This window comes from Carcharhinus amblyrhynchos, chromosome 1 (genome assembly GCF_965287045.1).
Source record: "Carcharhinus amblyrhynchos chromosome 1, sCarAmb.v2.hapA, whole genome shotgun sequence".
NCBI lineage: Eukaryota > Metazoa > Chordata > Chondrichthyes > Carcharhiniformes > Carcharhinidae > Carcharhinus > Carcharhinus amblyrhynchos.
In genome coordinates this window covers 142,273,569-142,289,985 of record NC_137324.1, presented here as the reverse complement: position 1 = coordinate 142,289,985, position 16,417 = coordinate 142,273,569, and the positions used below count along the sequence as shown (strand labels likewise).

The window sequence follows — 16,417 nt, the reverse complement described above, 5'->3', positions numbered from 1 at the left end:
GGGGCGGAGCGAGGTTTGAAATGTATATACTTTAACGCGAGGAGTATTCGCAATAAAGTGGATGAACTTGCAGCGTGGACCAGTACCTGGGACTTTGATGTTGTGGCCATTTCAGAGACGTGGATAGAGCAGGGTCAGGAATGGATGTTGCAGGTGCCGGGGTACAAATGCTTTAGTCGGAGTAGAGAAGGAGGTAGAAGGGGGGGTGGAGTAGCATTATTGGTCAAGGACTATATCACAGTGTCAGAGAGGAAGTTTAATGAGGATTTGTCTGTTGAGGTAGTATGGGCAGAAATTAGAAATAGGAGAGGAGAGGTCACCCTGTTGGGAGTCTTTTATAGACCTCCAAAAAGTTCTAGAGAGGTTGAGGAAAGGATTGCAGAGACGATCCTGGTTAGGAGTGAAAGTAATAGGGTAATTGTTATGGGGGATTTTAACTTTACTAACATTGATTGGAATAGCTATAGCTCTAGCTCGTTAGAGGGGTCAGTTTTTGTTCAAAGTGTGCAGGAAGGTTTTTTAACTCAATATGTAGATAGGCCAACTAGAGGTGAGGCTATATTGGACTTGGTGCTGGGAAACGAGCCAGACCAGGTGCTAGACTTGGAAGTTGGTGTGCTTTTTGGTGATAGTGACCACAATTCGGTTACGTTCACCTTAGTGATGGAAAGGGATAGGCATGAACCTCGGGTCAGTAGTTTTAGCTGGGGGTAGGGTAATTATGAGGCCATTAGGAGAGAATTAGGAAGCATTGGTTGGACTAGGAGATTACAGGGACTAGGAACGTCTGAAATGTGGAGTTTTTTAAAGGAGCAGCTACTGTGGGTCTGTGATAGGTATGTCCCTGTCAGGCAAGGAGGAATTGGTAGGGCTAGGGAACCGTGGTGCACAAAAAAAGTTGATTTGTTGGTTAGGAAGAAGAAGGAGGCTTATGTTCGGATGAGGCTTGAGGGCTCGGGTAGTGCAGTAGAAAGCTTTAGATTGGCTAGGAGGGAGTTGAAGAGGGAGTTAAGAAGGGCTAGAAGAGGGCATGAGATGACTTTGGCTGATAGGATTAAGGAGAATCCTAAGGCGTTCTATAGGTATGTCAAGAATAGAAGGTTGGTCAGGGCAAGATTAGGGCCAGTTACAGACAGTAGGGGGAAGTTGTGTGTGGAACCAGAAGAGATTGGAGAGGCATTGAACCATTATTTCTCTTCGGTGTTCACGCAGGACGATATGAATGTAGCTGAGGAGGTCACTGGGGTGAAGGGGTGTAAAATAGAAAGTATTGTAGTTGATACAGAGGATGTGTTGGATATTCTCGATGGGTTGAAAATAGATAAGTCCCCTGGTCCAGACGGGATTTACCCTAGGATTCTATGGGAGGCAAGAGAGGTGATTGCAGAGCCACTGGCTCTGATCTTCAGGTCGTCGTTGGTCTCTGGTATAGTACCGGAAGATTGGAGGACAGCGAATGTTGTCCCATTGTTTAAGAAGGGGAGCAGAGACTTCCCTGGGAATTATAGACCAGTGAGTCTTACTTCTGTAGTGGGCAAGGTTTTAGAAAGAATTATTAGGGATAGGATTTATAGTTATTTGGAGAGTAATGAATTGATTAGAGATAGTCAGCATGGTTTTGTAGCGGGAAGGTCGTGCCTTATTAACCTTATTGAGTTCTTTGAGAAGGTGACCAAAGAGGTGGATAGGGGTAAGGCAGTAGATGTGGTATATATGGATTTTAGTAAGGCGTTTGATAAGGTTCACCATGGTATGCTTCTGCAGAAAATGCAGATGTATGGGATTGGTGGTAATTTAGGTACTTGGATCAGGAATTGGTTAGCAGATAGGAGACAGAGGGTGGTGGTTGATGGTAATTATTCATCATGGAGTTCGGTTACGAGTGGTGTGCCTCAGGGATCTGTTTTGGGGCCACTGCTGTTCGTAATCTTTATTAATGATCTGGATGAGGGTATAGTTGGGTGGATTAGTAAGTTTGCTGATGACACCAAAGTCGGAGGTGTGGTAGATTGTGAGGAAGGGTGTCGAAGTTTGCAGGGTGACTTGGACAGGTTGCAGAGCTGGGCCGCGAGGTGGCGGATGGAGTTTAATGCGGAGAAGTGTGAGGTAATCCATTTCGGTAGGAATAACAGATGTGTTGAGTATAGGGCTAACGGGAGGACTTTGAATAGAGTGGAGGAGCAGAGGGATCTAGGTGTATGTGTACATAGATCCCTGAAAGTTGGGAATCAAGTAGATAAGGTTGTTAAGAAGGCGTACGGTGTCTTGGCGTTTATTGGTAGGGGGATTGAATTTAGGAGTCGCAGCGTCATGTTGCAACTGTACACAACTCTGGTGCGGCCGCACTTGGAGTACTGTGTGCAGTTCTGGTCCCCACATTACAGGAAGGATGTGGAGGCTTTGGAGAGGGTGCAGAGGAGGTTTACCAGGATGTTGCCTGGTATGCAGGGGAGGTCCTATGAGGAGAGACTGAGGGATTTGGGGTTGTTTTCACTGGAAAGAAGGCGGCTAAGAGGGGATCTTATAGAGACATATAAGATGATTAGAGGTTTAGATAGGGTGGATGGTGATAGCCTGTTTCCTCGGATGGAGAAATCTAGCACGAGGGGGCATGGCTTTAAATTAAGGGGGGGTAGTTATAGGACGGATGTCAGGGGCAGGTTCTTTACCCAGAGGGTGGTGAGGGACTGGAATGCCCTGCCTGCTGCAGTTGTAAATGCGCCTAGTTTGGGGGCGTTTAAGAGATTGGTGGATAGGTTTATGGACGAAAAGGGATTGGTTTAGATTAGTGGGTCAATGTTTTTTTTTTAAAAATAAGACTGGTCGGCGCAACATTGTGGGCCGAAGGGCCTGTTCCGCGCTGTAATGTTCTATGTTCTATTCTATGTTCTATGTTCTATTACGGTAGCTATTAAAAAAAAATCAAGGGATAAAAGAACACAAAGTGACAGTTGCAGTTGTAAGATACATGCAGGAAGAGGAGAGGTAAAGACAACACTGATGATTTGTAGGGACAGTAATCACCCACAGGACCATGACAGAAATCAAACTGGACTAAAATGAGCCCCATTTGCTTGGAGGGAGCGCTGCATTTTGATTATTTGCCAGAAGCTGCATTGATTTTTAGAAATTCTCATACAGAAACACCAGCAGGATTCTGTGCCAAATTTTTCAGTTGAGACACATAACAGCCTGATAAATTCCAATTGTACTAAAAATCTTAATTTACGTTTAAAAATGCGGGAATGTGAGAAGATAAATTGGCCAAGTTCAGTTTAATTATTTTGAACCACACTTTCTTCATATAAAACAACACCTACAAAAGCATTGTTTTAGAATAGCCCAGCTTTGCCTTTTTTATACCTTGTGAAGTTTAAACTTGTTGAAAGCATTGTGAGAGTGTCACGTTAATCAAATTGAGATTTCAAAAAAAACAACACTGTGCCCTTAACTAATAGTTTGACTCACACATCTTATTATCACATGAAGTTTCTTTAATTTCTAGGAAGTCAAGAATCAGCTTAAGTCTCTTAAGCTTTATCATGTGCTCTTGTTTGTCTCACATTAGAACATAACATAAGAACACAAGAAATAGGAGCAGGAGTAGGCCATCTAGCCCGTCGAGCCTGCCCCGCCATTCAATAAGATCATGGCTGATCTGTCGTGGCTCAGTTCCACATTCCCGCCCTCTGCCCATAACCCTTAATCCCCTCGCTTATCAAAAACCCATCAACCCGCGTCTTAAAAATATTTAGCGAGGCAGCCTCCACCACTTCAACGGGCAGAGAATTCCAGAGATTCACCACCCTTTGAGTGAAGAAGTTCCTCCTCAACTCCGTTCTAAACCGCCCCCCCCCTTTATCTTGAGGCTGTGCCCCCTAGTCCTACTGTCCTTTCTGAGTGGGAAGAGTCTCTCCACCTCTATCCTATCCATCCCATTCATCATCTTATATGTCTCAATGAGATCTCCCCTCGTTCTTCTAAACTCTAACGAGTACAAGCCCAGTTTATTCAGCCTCTCCTCATAGCTCAACCCCCTCAACTCCGGCATCAGCCTAGTAAACCTCCTCTGCACTCCCTCCAAGGCCAAAATATCCTTGCATAAGTGCGGCGACCAAAACTGCACACAGTACTCCAGCTGCGGCCTCACCAATGCCCTATACAGCCACAGCAAGACCTCCCTACTTTTATATTCAATCCCCCTCGCTATGAAGGCCAGCATCCCATTAGCCTTCCTGACCACCTGCTGCACCTGCAAGCTGGGTTTTTGCAACTCATGCACAAGGACCCCGAGGTCCCTCTGCACCGTCGCATGCTGCAGTTTTTTGCCACGTAAGTAATAGTCCTTCCTACCATTATTCCTACCACAGTGGACCACCTCACACTTGCCAACATTAAATTCCATTTGCCAGTTCCTGGCCCATTCGCCCAGCCTATCTAGATCCTTCTGCAGACTCTCCACACCCTCTGCGCAATTTGCCGTTCCACCAATCTTGGTGTCATCAGCAAATTTCGACACCATTCACTCGGTTCCCTCCTCCAGATCATCTATATAAATGGTAAATAGCTGAGGCCCCAGCACCGACCCCTGGGGCACTCCACTAGTCACCAACCGCCAATCCGAATAGCACCCATTGACCCCCACTCTCTGCCTCCTATTTGACAGCCAATCCTCTATCCACGCTAACACCCTACCCCCAACTCCACGCCTCCTTACCTTCTGCAATAACCTCTTGTGAGGTACCTTGTCAAACGCCTTCTGAAAATCAAGAAAGACCACATCCACCGGCTCTCCTCTATCCACCGCCCTAGACACATCCTCATAGAACTCCAATAAATTTAACAGACACGACTTCCCCTTAACGAAACCGTGCTGCGTCTGCTCTATCAAGCAATTCCCCTCAAGATGCCTCGCTATTTCCTCCTTGATGACGGATTCTAACATTTTACCTACAACAGGCGTTAAACTAACCGGCCTATAATTCCCTGCCTTTTGCCTGCCATCCATCTTAAACAACGGCGTAACATTAGCCGTTTTCCAATCTTCCGGCACTTCCCCGGAATCCAGCGACGTTTGGAAAATAACCACCAAGGCATCCACTATCACCTCCGCCATTTCTTTCAGAACCCTTGGATGCATTCCATCCGGTCCTGGGGACTTGTCCACAATCAGTCCCTCCAGTCTGTCAAGCACCGCCTTTCTAGTAACAATAATGTCATTGAGACCCTCCAGTCCGACCATCTTTCCATCGCTAACACCCGGCAAATTATTCACGTCCTCCTCCGTGAAGACCGAAACAAAAAAGTTACTCAAGGCCTCAGCCATTTCCCCATCCCCTACCACTAAGTCCCCCCTCTCATCCTCTAAGGGTCCAACATTCACCCTAGCCAACCTCTTCCTTTTTATATATTTATAAAAACTCTTGCTATCCTTTTTTATATTAAGCGCTAGCCCAGCTTCACAGTTTATCCTACCCTTCTTTATCAACTTCTTTGTCAATCTTTGTTGACTTTTAAACCTCTCCCAATCCTCTTCTCGCCCACTACTCTTAGCTACTCTAAACGCCTCCGCTTTTAATTTAACACTTTCCTTCACCTCCTTCGTTATCCACGGCTTATTACCTCTCCTCCTACGGTGGCAGATAGACCTCCACGTAATCATGGTTTTTTTTCTGCTGTGCTAATTTACCAAAATAACATGTTGACCAACCTGATTTGGTTTGACTTGATTTATTATTGTCACATGTATTAACAGACAGTGAAAAGTATTGTTTCTTGTGTGTTATACAGACAAAACATACTGTTCATAGAGAAGGAAATGAGAGACTGCAGAATGTAGTGTTACAGTCATAGCTAGAGAGTAGAGAAAGATCAACTTAATACAAGGTAAGTCCATTCAAAGGTCTGACAACAGCAGGGAAGAAGCTGTTCTGGAGTTGTTTGGTATGTGACCTCAGACTTTTGTATCTTTTTCCTGAAGGAAGAAGATGGAAGAGAAAATGTCCCAGGGTGCGTGGGGTCCTTAATTATGCTGGCTGCTTTGCTGAGGCAGCGGAAGTGTGGACAGAGTCAATGGATGGGAGGCTGGTTTGCGTGATGGATTGGGCCACATTTGCTACCTTCTATAGTTCCTTGCGATCTTGGGCAGAGCCGGAGCCATACCAAGCTCTGATATATTTAGAAAGAATGCTTTCTATAGTGCATCTGTAAAAGTTGGTGAAAGTCATAGCTGACATGCCAAATTTCCTTAGTATTCTGAGAAAGTAGAGGCATTGGTGGGTATTCTTAACTATAGTGTCAGCATGGGGGACAAGACAGATTGTTGATGATCTGGACACCTAATAACTTGAAGCTCTCGACCCTTTCTACTTCTTCCCCATTGATGTAGACAGAGGCATGTTCTCCTTTACGCTTCTGAAGTCAATGACAATCTCCTTCGTTTTGTTGGCATTGAGGCAGAGATTATTGTTGCCGCACCAATTCACCAGACTCTCTATTTCATTTCTGTACTCTGTTTTGTTGTTTGAGATCCGACCCACTATGGTAGCGTCGTCAGCAAACTTAAAAATCAAATTGAAGGGAAATTTGGCCACACAGTCACAGGTGTATATGGAGTATAGTAGGAGGCTGAGAACACAGCCATGTGGGGCACTATGATTGTGGAGGAGGTGCTGTTGCTTATCCCTACTGATGGTGGTCTGTGCATTAGGAAGTTCAGGATCCAGTCGCAGAGGGAAGTGCCGGGCCCAGGCCACAGAGTGTGGGATTTGACCCATTTAATGGGATAGAAAGCTTCAATGTGGTGGCAATGTGCACAGCAGAGGAACATTTTCTCTCTTCACTCTCATCTGTTTTACATTTTGTTTGCTACAATATGAATGTCCTGGATAAATCATACCCAAAAATCTTTGATAGAATTTTATGCAGACTGTTTGAATATGTAAATTCCTCTGGTACATTAATAGTCCAATGATTGAGGAATTAGATTTTTTATCACATACTTGACATTTATTTTTCCTTCGCACTGCACTTGTGCCTCTGTTGTTCCACTAGCAATAAAGGTAAATTCAGCTCCTATTCTCAAAGAGAGTGGTATTGAGAGAGGGTAGGATCAGAGAGAAGGTTGAGGGGGGGCGGGGGGCATCAACCCACCATAGAGACTATGGGAACAACTACAGGCATAATTTTCTGGACTGCTCCAGTCACAGAACAGGAAGTATAACTTGGTATTGATAGATAAATTCACCCAGTGGGTGGAAGCATTCTCTGTAGGGATTGCTCCACCAGAACAGTGGCTAGGACACTGGAGAGGAACTGATGCTCCAGTAGGGTATTTCACTGCAGTTAAGACATAGATCACGGCTCTCACTTTGTAGGGAAAGTAATGAAACAGACTTGTGTCCTGCTGGGAATCAAATAACGGTTTCACATACCATACCACCCACAAAGTTTGGGTATGATAGAAAGGAGGAATAGGACTCTTAAAAACCTGACAAAGGCATTAGTCGAGACCAGACAGGGTTGGGTAAAGTCATACCTGCTATATTAATGAAGATGTGAGTCATCCCAGCTACAGGGACGGAACTGACGCCCTTTAAGCTAATGACATTTCCGAGGATGCAGAGACAGGAGACGCAGAGGTTTGTATCGCAAGGGAAAAGGTGTACCAGTTTATTAGACACCTAGCTGAGCAGCTGCATAAACTAAAAGGAGAGGTGATAGATAAAGAGGTAAGGATTGCGAAAGAGAGAAGGAATGTATCAGAACCCAAAGTCCCGAGGCGGGGAACAAGGTCAAGGTACTTTCCAAAAGAGCAGGTTTGCAGCCGCAATGGATAGGACCATATGAGGTGATTGTCAGGGAGGATACCTGTACCTTGATAGGTATGAAAGCCTCACCAAGATGGAAATACTTTACCCAGTTAAAGTATGAGAAATTTTAAGAGACCTAACATTCCCCCCCTCCCGATTGGTTAATGTTACCTGTTTTCCAGGCTTTTACTCCCTTTGATAACCCTACAGAGACATGAGAAGAACTGACCGTATATGTGGACAGGGACACCTGACTGCACCCAGGACAATATGTCCAGCTAACCACGGCGGGGGACAGGAGAATGGATTAAGAAATCTGGATTTCAGTTCGAATAACTCTCGTCAGCCATTGGACACAAGCGATTACGCCATTTTGGGGAAAGACCATGTCAGCACGCACCACTTCCATGCCCTTCGAGAGACCCAAGATGCCTATTTAGATCAAACATCTGGGCTGTGGATGGGCTAATACAGACTGGAGATGTGATGCTGTGAAACAACCCATGAGATGGCATTACAAAATGGACATTGGTTCACCACAGCTTCCGAGTTGGGACTAAAAACTGAAAAGGACTCAGATGGATATTTGGTTATCAAGGGGATATATGATGTACGTATAGGATTGGTACGAGGGTTACACATGTAACATAATGGAATGAAAATAGGGGGGTGTGGATATTCGCTACGTATTTAAATTTAACAGCCCGATGGGCAAACCTCCCTCCTTTTGTGTGGAGACCTGGCCTTGAAGGTCAATATTGTCAAGAATACTGTACACATGTAACAGATTGACCAGGATGTAGAGGTGTTAGGTATTATAATTTTAGTACTTGTGGATATCAAAAGCTACCCGCTGCTCTCAATTGGTTGAATTCCCTCGGAAGGACCAGTCAGGATTGAGAAGCCTAAAACCCTATTACATGATGTCACAATGGTATCTTTAGAAATAACATATAATGTCTCAGGGTTATTAGGAATTCTATTCTCCAGGTGTCACGATCATCCCAGAGACTTCATGGGGCAAAAACCAGGCTACAGGAGGCTACAGATGATTAATACAGGATAATGCCTGAGTCTAGGGTATGCAGGCGAAAGAAAATGAGCACTTTAGGAGACATTGGAGACTTTTTTGGCAGTGTAGACTTAATCATGAATTCAGCGCAGCTAGCTGAAATAAATAATTATGCCTCCTGGATAGCCGCAGAGGTCGGAAAAGGGCAACAATATGTGGCATACGGGACTGACTGCCAGAAACTTACAAGGGGAAGGACTTCTGCTGGCCTTGAGGGAAGTATCCGTGGGTAGAATTAACACCACCAAAGAACAAGCAAAGGGAAGAGCCTGTGATACTATTACTAGGGATTCAATTGATAGTATCTGGGCTGACATTGAGGACTTGAGATTCAGGATTGTCCCAAGGCATTTATTCACCTCCCTACGGGCGGCACTGTAGTACAGTAGTTAGCACTGCTGCTTCACAGCTCCAGGGACCTGGGTTTGAATACCGGCTCGGGTCATCACATGTGTGGAGTTTGAACATTTTCCCTGTGCCCGCATGAGTTTCCTCCAGGTGCTCCAGTTTCCTCCCAAAGTCTGAAAGATGTGTGGGTCAGGTTGATTAAGAACAGAAGAACATAAGAAATAGGAGCAGGAGTAGGCCATCGAGTCCTTCGAGTCTGCCCCGCCATTCAATTAGATCACGGCTGATCTGAAGTGGATCAGTTCCACTTTCCCGCTTTCTCCCCATAACCCTTAATTCCCTTGTCTGTCAAAAACCTATCTACCCGTGACTTAAATATATTAGCGAGGTAGCCTCCACCACTTCAACGGGCAGAGAATTCCAGAGACTCACTACCCTTTGAGTGAAGAAGTTCCTCCTCAACTCTGTTCTAAACTGCACCCCCCCCTTATCTTGAGGTTGTGCCCCCTAGTCACATCCTCATAGAAATCCAATAAATTTGTCAAACACGACTTCCCCTTAACGAATCCGTGCTGCGTCTGCTCCATCAAACTACTGGCCATTCTAAATTGCCCTTTAGTGTCCTGGAATGCATAGATTAAAGAGATTAGTGGGTAAATATGTAGGGATATGGGAGTAGGGCCTAGGTGGGATTGTGGTTGGTGCAGACTCGATGGGCCAAACAACCTCTTTCTGCACTGGAGGATTGTATGATTCTATATAGAATAAACCTCCTTAACATACACAGCGACAGGCACGAACTGGTGGACACAAGACTAGGCGGCGGGCCAGTAGAGGGAGGTTTAAAATTCATTATGGTAGTCCCACAAGAGAATCCATCCAAAGGAACATTTAGACAATTACAGATTCGGATCACTGGATATGGTGCAGGAGAGTTGGGTTTATCGAATTGGATTCTGGGGCATGCAGCACATCAAGGAGACCTGGCAGACATGAACACTACAGAGTGTTGCTCGGAATAAGCACATTACATCGTGGGTGCCTGTAGGATCCTTGAAATCTTGTCAAATAACAGCAAGATACTAATCGATGTTCTACCACCAAAGGAAGCTTTTAAAGCCATACAGGTGGGCCCACCTCAATGGTGTTTAATCACACCAGAGACAGAGATAATCTCAGAGAGCCTACATTGTGCTAGCAGCCACAGCTTCTGCCTGCAAGTGATGGACTCTTTAACTGTGGGAAAATTTCATCTCCCAGGTAGAACATCACATTACCTATTCAGGGCCTGGTGGGATGATTCCCTGTACATTGATGAAGCATCAGGCAAAATAATCCAACAGGCCACAAATAGAACTTGCTCAGGAGTATGTCAAGCACGCTGTGGAACAGACAAGTAAGGGGAGGACCCAGGTGAATCTAGCAATCCAAACTGCTACTCGGGTGGGACTCTCCAGGACACACCATTGGTGGGACATATTCCAGAGTCAGCAGGGAACCGATTTACAGGCGATGGGAGGTGATTAGGATGGAGATGACAGTTGGCATAAGCATAATGCTGACATGGACAACAGTTATGTGTTGTCAGCAACAAAAGGGGAAAGATTCTGACCCCGTGCCCACTCCAGTAGCATCCCTTCGCACACAGGAGAGGGAAAGGATAGCAGCTGATAGTTACAGCAGGGCGGTTTAGGACACTTTCCGTCACCTGGAGGGTGGGCCACTTGAATGATCTGGTACCATATCCTCAACAATAACCAGAAAGCAGGAGAACGGTCATAAGAACCAGCAGTAATATCCACAAGATAGAATTCTAATTGCTCTCATAAATACATGAGCACTGAATAGTAGGGCACAACCCAGTATTGGGGCAAATCCAGGGTGTGCATGTAGCAACAGGAATGTCTAAGAAAGAGTTAAAACACAGGGTCCACTGTAACTGCGGGCAGACATACCCAATTAACATCTCAGGCTGCCAACACAGTTACTTTACAGGTGAGATCTCTTCAAGGCCTTGGCAAACAATGCAGGGTCGATACTGATTAGCAAAGCTCCACTGAGTCGAGGGTAGCCATTGTTCCTGGAAACTGGGGAGATGGGATGATTATCACACCATTGAAACCTATTTATCACACCCATCACTTTTGTATCACAAAACAGATAGACGAGGATAGCCGGACACAACCGATTAACGTGAAATACCCAGGACAATAGACCCACCTAATGTGATCAACTATAATCAATTCAAGCTATTCATATCAATGATATCCTGGACGCCAGAGATTAGTAGAAATACAAAGAACAAAGGAAATTACAGCATAGGAACAGGCCCTTCAGCCTTCCAAGACTGTATCGACCATACTGCCCAACTTAACTAAAACCCCCTACCCTCCCAGGGACCACATCCCTCTATTCCCATCCTATTCATGTACTTGTCAAGACGCCCCTTAAAAGACACTACCGTATCTGCTTCCACTACCTACCCCTGCAACGGGTTCCAGGCACCCGCTACTCTCTGTGCAAAAAATCTGCCTCATACATCTCCTTTAAACCTTGCCCCTCACATCTTAAACCTATGCCCCCTAGTAATTGACTCTTCCACCCTGGGAAAAAGCTTCTGACTATCCAATCTGTCCATGCTTCTCACAATCTTGTAGACTTCTATCAGGTCTCCCCTCAACCTCCTTCACTCCAGTGAGAACAAACCAAGTTTCTCCAATCTCCCCTCATAGCTAATACTCTCCATTCCACACAACATCCTGGTAAATCTTTTCTGTACTCTCTCCAAAGCCTCCACATCCTTCTGGTAGTGTGGCGACCAGAATTGAACACTATATTCCAAGTGCAGCCTAACTAAGATTCTGTAAAGCTGCAAAAGTAATGTGTACAGCCTTTGTACCTTCAGAATCAGCCTAGATACAGACTGGACTTCACTGGGTTTGGGCTGATTCTCCCTCATGCATGTGGAAATAAAAGTGTTGTACCCACACTGTTGTAGTCCACATTAACCCTTAATGTGGACTAGAAATAGTCTTATACTACAAATGTATCCATTAGTTAAACAAATGGCATCCATGGTTGCTCTCTAAGTATATTAGTCCAGCTCAAATTGATAAAAATAAATTATTGCAGATGCTGGAATCTTAAATTAGGACAGAAAATGCTGGGAAAATCTCAGCAAGTCTGACAACATCTGTGGAGAGAGAATAGAGCTAACGTTTGGACTCTGGATGACTGTTCATCAGAGCTCAGACTGAGGGGTTATTACCAAGACCCGCGTGTATGGACGGCCAATTGTACAGCAATGTATACTAATCTTTTACTGAGGTCGGAACTCAAACACCTCTGAAACATATTTAACTGCACCACCTCGCGTCTAAACACGGTGTGACTCTGTAAAGCACAGGCGGCACTTCAACTCAGTCTAGAATAATCTGGGTTCATTTTTGTTCGTATGCCATCACTTACTTGATATCTTCCCACACCAGAGGTCCATAATTGCGTAGGATTAATAATTCCAGAGCGTGATTTACGAAACCATACTGTCAATAAAATAAAGAATTGTAACATTTGTGACGTTCACATAAAAAATTACACAAAAAATTCCAAGGCATTGATAAAACGGTGTAGTTTAGCACCAACTATACTGTTACTAGGGAATCCATGAAACACAGAACATAGAACACTACAGCACAAACATGAACGGCCTTTTCTAGGGTCAGCCGATAAACCAACATTATGTTTCAAACACAGGTCCAAACTGTTCTTGGTTTTTTATCAGCTCCATTTTTTTTGCATCGCTGTCAATAATTCAATTAATTCAATATACTTGACATTCTCTTCCAACGGACTGACCTTATTATCACAGTGGGAGAAAGACCTAAAATAAATGAATTTGATTCGAGAAAAATTCCAAATAAAGACAAAAAAACTCTTCTAATCCAACGTCTGAATACAGCTCGTTTTTAATGTATTGTAATAAAACTGATAACACGAACCAATAAAAAAACAACATAAATATACATGTTTTTACTGTTGCCGAGTGTACATTCACTCACCATATTGATATTAGCGACCGTTCCGCTTCTTCTCACCGTCTCTCACTGAAACAGACGGTCCGTCACTGAGTGTCGAGGCCGCCAGGCCAGTTCTGATTGTCAGGCAGCGCCGTCAGTCAGACTGCCTAACTGGGATAGTCTAAGGAGCTGGAGCCAATCAGCTCCGCAGCGAGGAGGAGAGCATTCCTCTGAAATAAAATCCCTCCATGGAGGGAGCAAGCAGCAGAGATCGTTCACAATTTGCGTACGGTAAATTAAAATCACGAAAGATAAAGCACAATAAAAAGGGCAATTAAATGTCAAGAAAAAGTATGTACAGCCGAGTCCTTACAAAAGAACCCTGTTCATAAATATATATGATAAATAGTTTATATAAAGTATACCATGTTTTATACAATGTGCAATGTTTAGAAACATATATAAAGTAAAATCTAAAAATGTACTGCGTTATTGTCAGTAAAGTAACATTTATAGCGGCTAACGGCTACACTAATGCAGTTGAAATTAATGAAGTATTAGAGGTGTAATAGAATTTACAAAGTAAATATCAAAATACACAGCATGAAAAAAGTAATTGTATTAATGATATGACTATAATGCAATCAATTATCAACAATTAATATTCAATTGTATCTTAAAATGTTCTGCTGTAAAATCTCCAGATATACATTCTTATGGGGCTTCAAAATGAAATCAGCAAAAATCATCAAATGAAATCTGCGCGCATTGCAATTGCTGTGATGCAGTGTATCACTATGTGTTTGCAAAAATCAAGGCAAATGTATCAACCTTTAAAGCGTATTGTATTCATTTGTAAATGCGCTCCAAATTTATGAACACAAAATTAAGCTTCATGCATTTTTCAATCCAATTATTTCATAATTTTATATGTATGAACATATTAAAATGAAAACGCTAAGGTGATTTGTTACACCCTATAAGCACGATTTACAGCAGGAATTTTATCCCAGACCTATGTGTATCCTGGGAAGAGTATTCCTGGGAAAACAATTCGGGGGCATGACTTACAAGATACATAAGTCCGCCTGATGCAGTGCAATCTAGTTGTTGTTTCAAATAGTATATTATTAAAATGATCAGATAGTGAGTTATTCAAGAAGGGTGTAGGAAATTTCAATGAAACTTGACAACTTTAGGAATCATGATGAACTTCAAGTTCTCGAAGAGGTACACTTGACCGACAAACTAAACGAAGGAACTTCATGTTTCAAAGAGACCAGGTATGAGAGCGCTGTTACACTATGCCAATTTGTGCGTGTATATCTTGGCGCAAGGACAACAGAACATAAACCACTTTAAATTAAAAATAATTCCTGCATCAACATCGCAGGTTTCAGAAATGGCAATGCATTCTATTCATAAAACGGAAATTGTTGCTAAATAATTATCCAAATATAGCATCTGCCAACTATCTGCCAACCAGATACTAATAATTAAGAGTCTCGCATTATAGTCAGATATATGCATATGTCTTTCATCAGAGTTTGTCCTTTGTCTCCTTCCTCCCCCCTCGCCTCCCCACCCCCCCAAATCTTTTTTATTCTGCCGCTTTACTGCATCCTATGAACCACTGAACCATAAAACACTACAGCACATGAAATGGCACAGCTGTAGTTTAAAAAATAATACATCTCTGTGTACATGGCTTTGGTTCCAAACAGTCTGAGAATATCTGGAACGTCCTGGAGGCCTAAATTATGGAATACATCTGTAAAGAATAATTACAAATCTGCAGAGAACTTTTTAATTGTTCTCAGTGATTCTACTTAGAAATTGATTAACTTTTAAAGGCATAATTGCAAACATTTCAGATTAAGGTACCTTAATGTTCTCATTCATCATCCCAAATAATTGAAGAATCACAATTTGAGAGTTTTTAAATAAAATCTTAAACTGGAATGTTTAAATGCATCACACCCTTCAAGTCAATAATGTGCTGTTATGAAAAGCTTAGGTTCCCACAGAGCCTCAAAAAGCTGAAAGAACAAGGAGCAAGCAGGAGTTATAACGTTTGAGCCCAAGGGTAGGTTTTGAGGTCCTCTTTGGAATTTGGGTGACATGTAAGAACATTGTATCATAAAATAATTCCAGAGATTGGTGGATACACAGTGCCAGGGACCACAGGTTCAATTCCAGGCTTGGGTGACTGTCTTTGTGGAGTTTGCACATTCTCCCTGTGTCTGAATACGTTTCCTCCAGGTGCTCTGGTTTCCGCCCACAGTCGAAAGGTGTGCAGCTTGGGGATGGCCTGGTTGTATTATTGCTGGTCTATTAATCCAGAAACTCAGCTAATAATCTGGGACCCGGGTTCGAATCCCACCATGACAGATGGTGAAATTTAAATTCAATTAAAAAATATTTGGCATTGAAAGTCCAATCATTGAATCCTACAGTACAGAAAGAGGCCATTCAGCCCATTGAGTCTGCACCAACCACAATCCCACCCAGGCCCTACCCCTGTATCCCTATATGTTTTACCTGCTAATCCCTCTAATCTACACAAATCAGGACACTAAGGGGCAATTTTAGCATGGCCAATCAACCTAACCCACACATCTTTGGACTGTGGGAGGAAACCAGAGCACCTGGAGGAAATCCACGCAGACACAAGGAGAATATGCAAACTCCACAGAGAAAGTGACCTGAGCCAGGAATCGAACCCAGGACCCTGGAGCTGTGAAGCAGCAGTGCCAACCACTGTGCTACCATGCCACCCATCATCCAATGATGACCATGAAGCCATTGTTGTTTGTCGGAAAAACCCATCTGGTTGACTAATGTCCTTTAGAGAAGAAAATCTGCCATCTTTACCCTGTCTGGCCTATATGTGACTCCAGGGCCAAGCAATGTGATTGATTCTCAACTGCCTTCCAAAGGCAGCTAGGGATGGACAACAAATGCTGGCCAGCCAGCAATGTCCATGTCCCACGAGCTTATGAAAGAAAGGTTAGTTGGATTGGTCAAGCTAAATTGCCCCTTAGTGTCAGGGGGACTAGCAGGGTAAATACATAGGGTTATGGGGATAGGTGGAATTGTTATCAGTGCAGGCTTGATAGGCTGAATGGCCTCCTTCTGTACTGTAGGCATTCTATGATTCTATTTATGAT

At 43.6% G+C, this 16,417-nt stretch overlaps 1 protein-coding gene across 1 annotated transcript in view; it reads right to left on the bottom strand.

The window, feature by feature from the left end:
- Positions 1–13,327, bottom strand: part of gucy1b1 (guanylate cyclase 1 soluble subunit beta 1) — a 131,654-nt gene extending 118,327 nt beyond the window's left edge. The window contains exons 1-2 of the mRNA XM_080193462.1: positions 13,290–13,327; positions 12,700–12,773 (exon numbers count right to left, since the gene is read on the bottom strand). Coding sequence (XP_080049588.1) covers positions 12,700–12,773; positions 13,290–13,292 — 77 coding nt within the window. The 5' untranslated portion in view covers positions 13,293–13,327. The remainder of the gene's footprint in view (positions 1–12,699; positions 12,774–13,289) is intronic.
- Between the last annotated feature and the right edge of the window lie 3,090 nt (positions 13,328–16,417).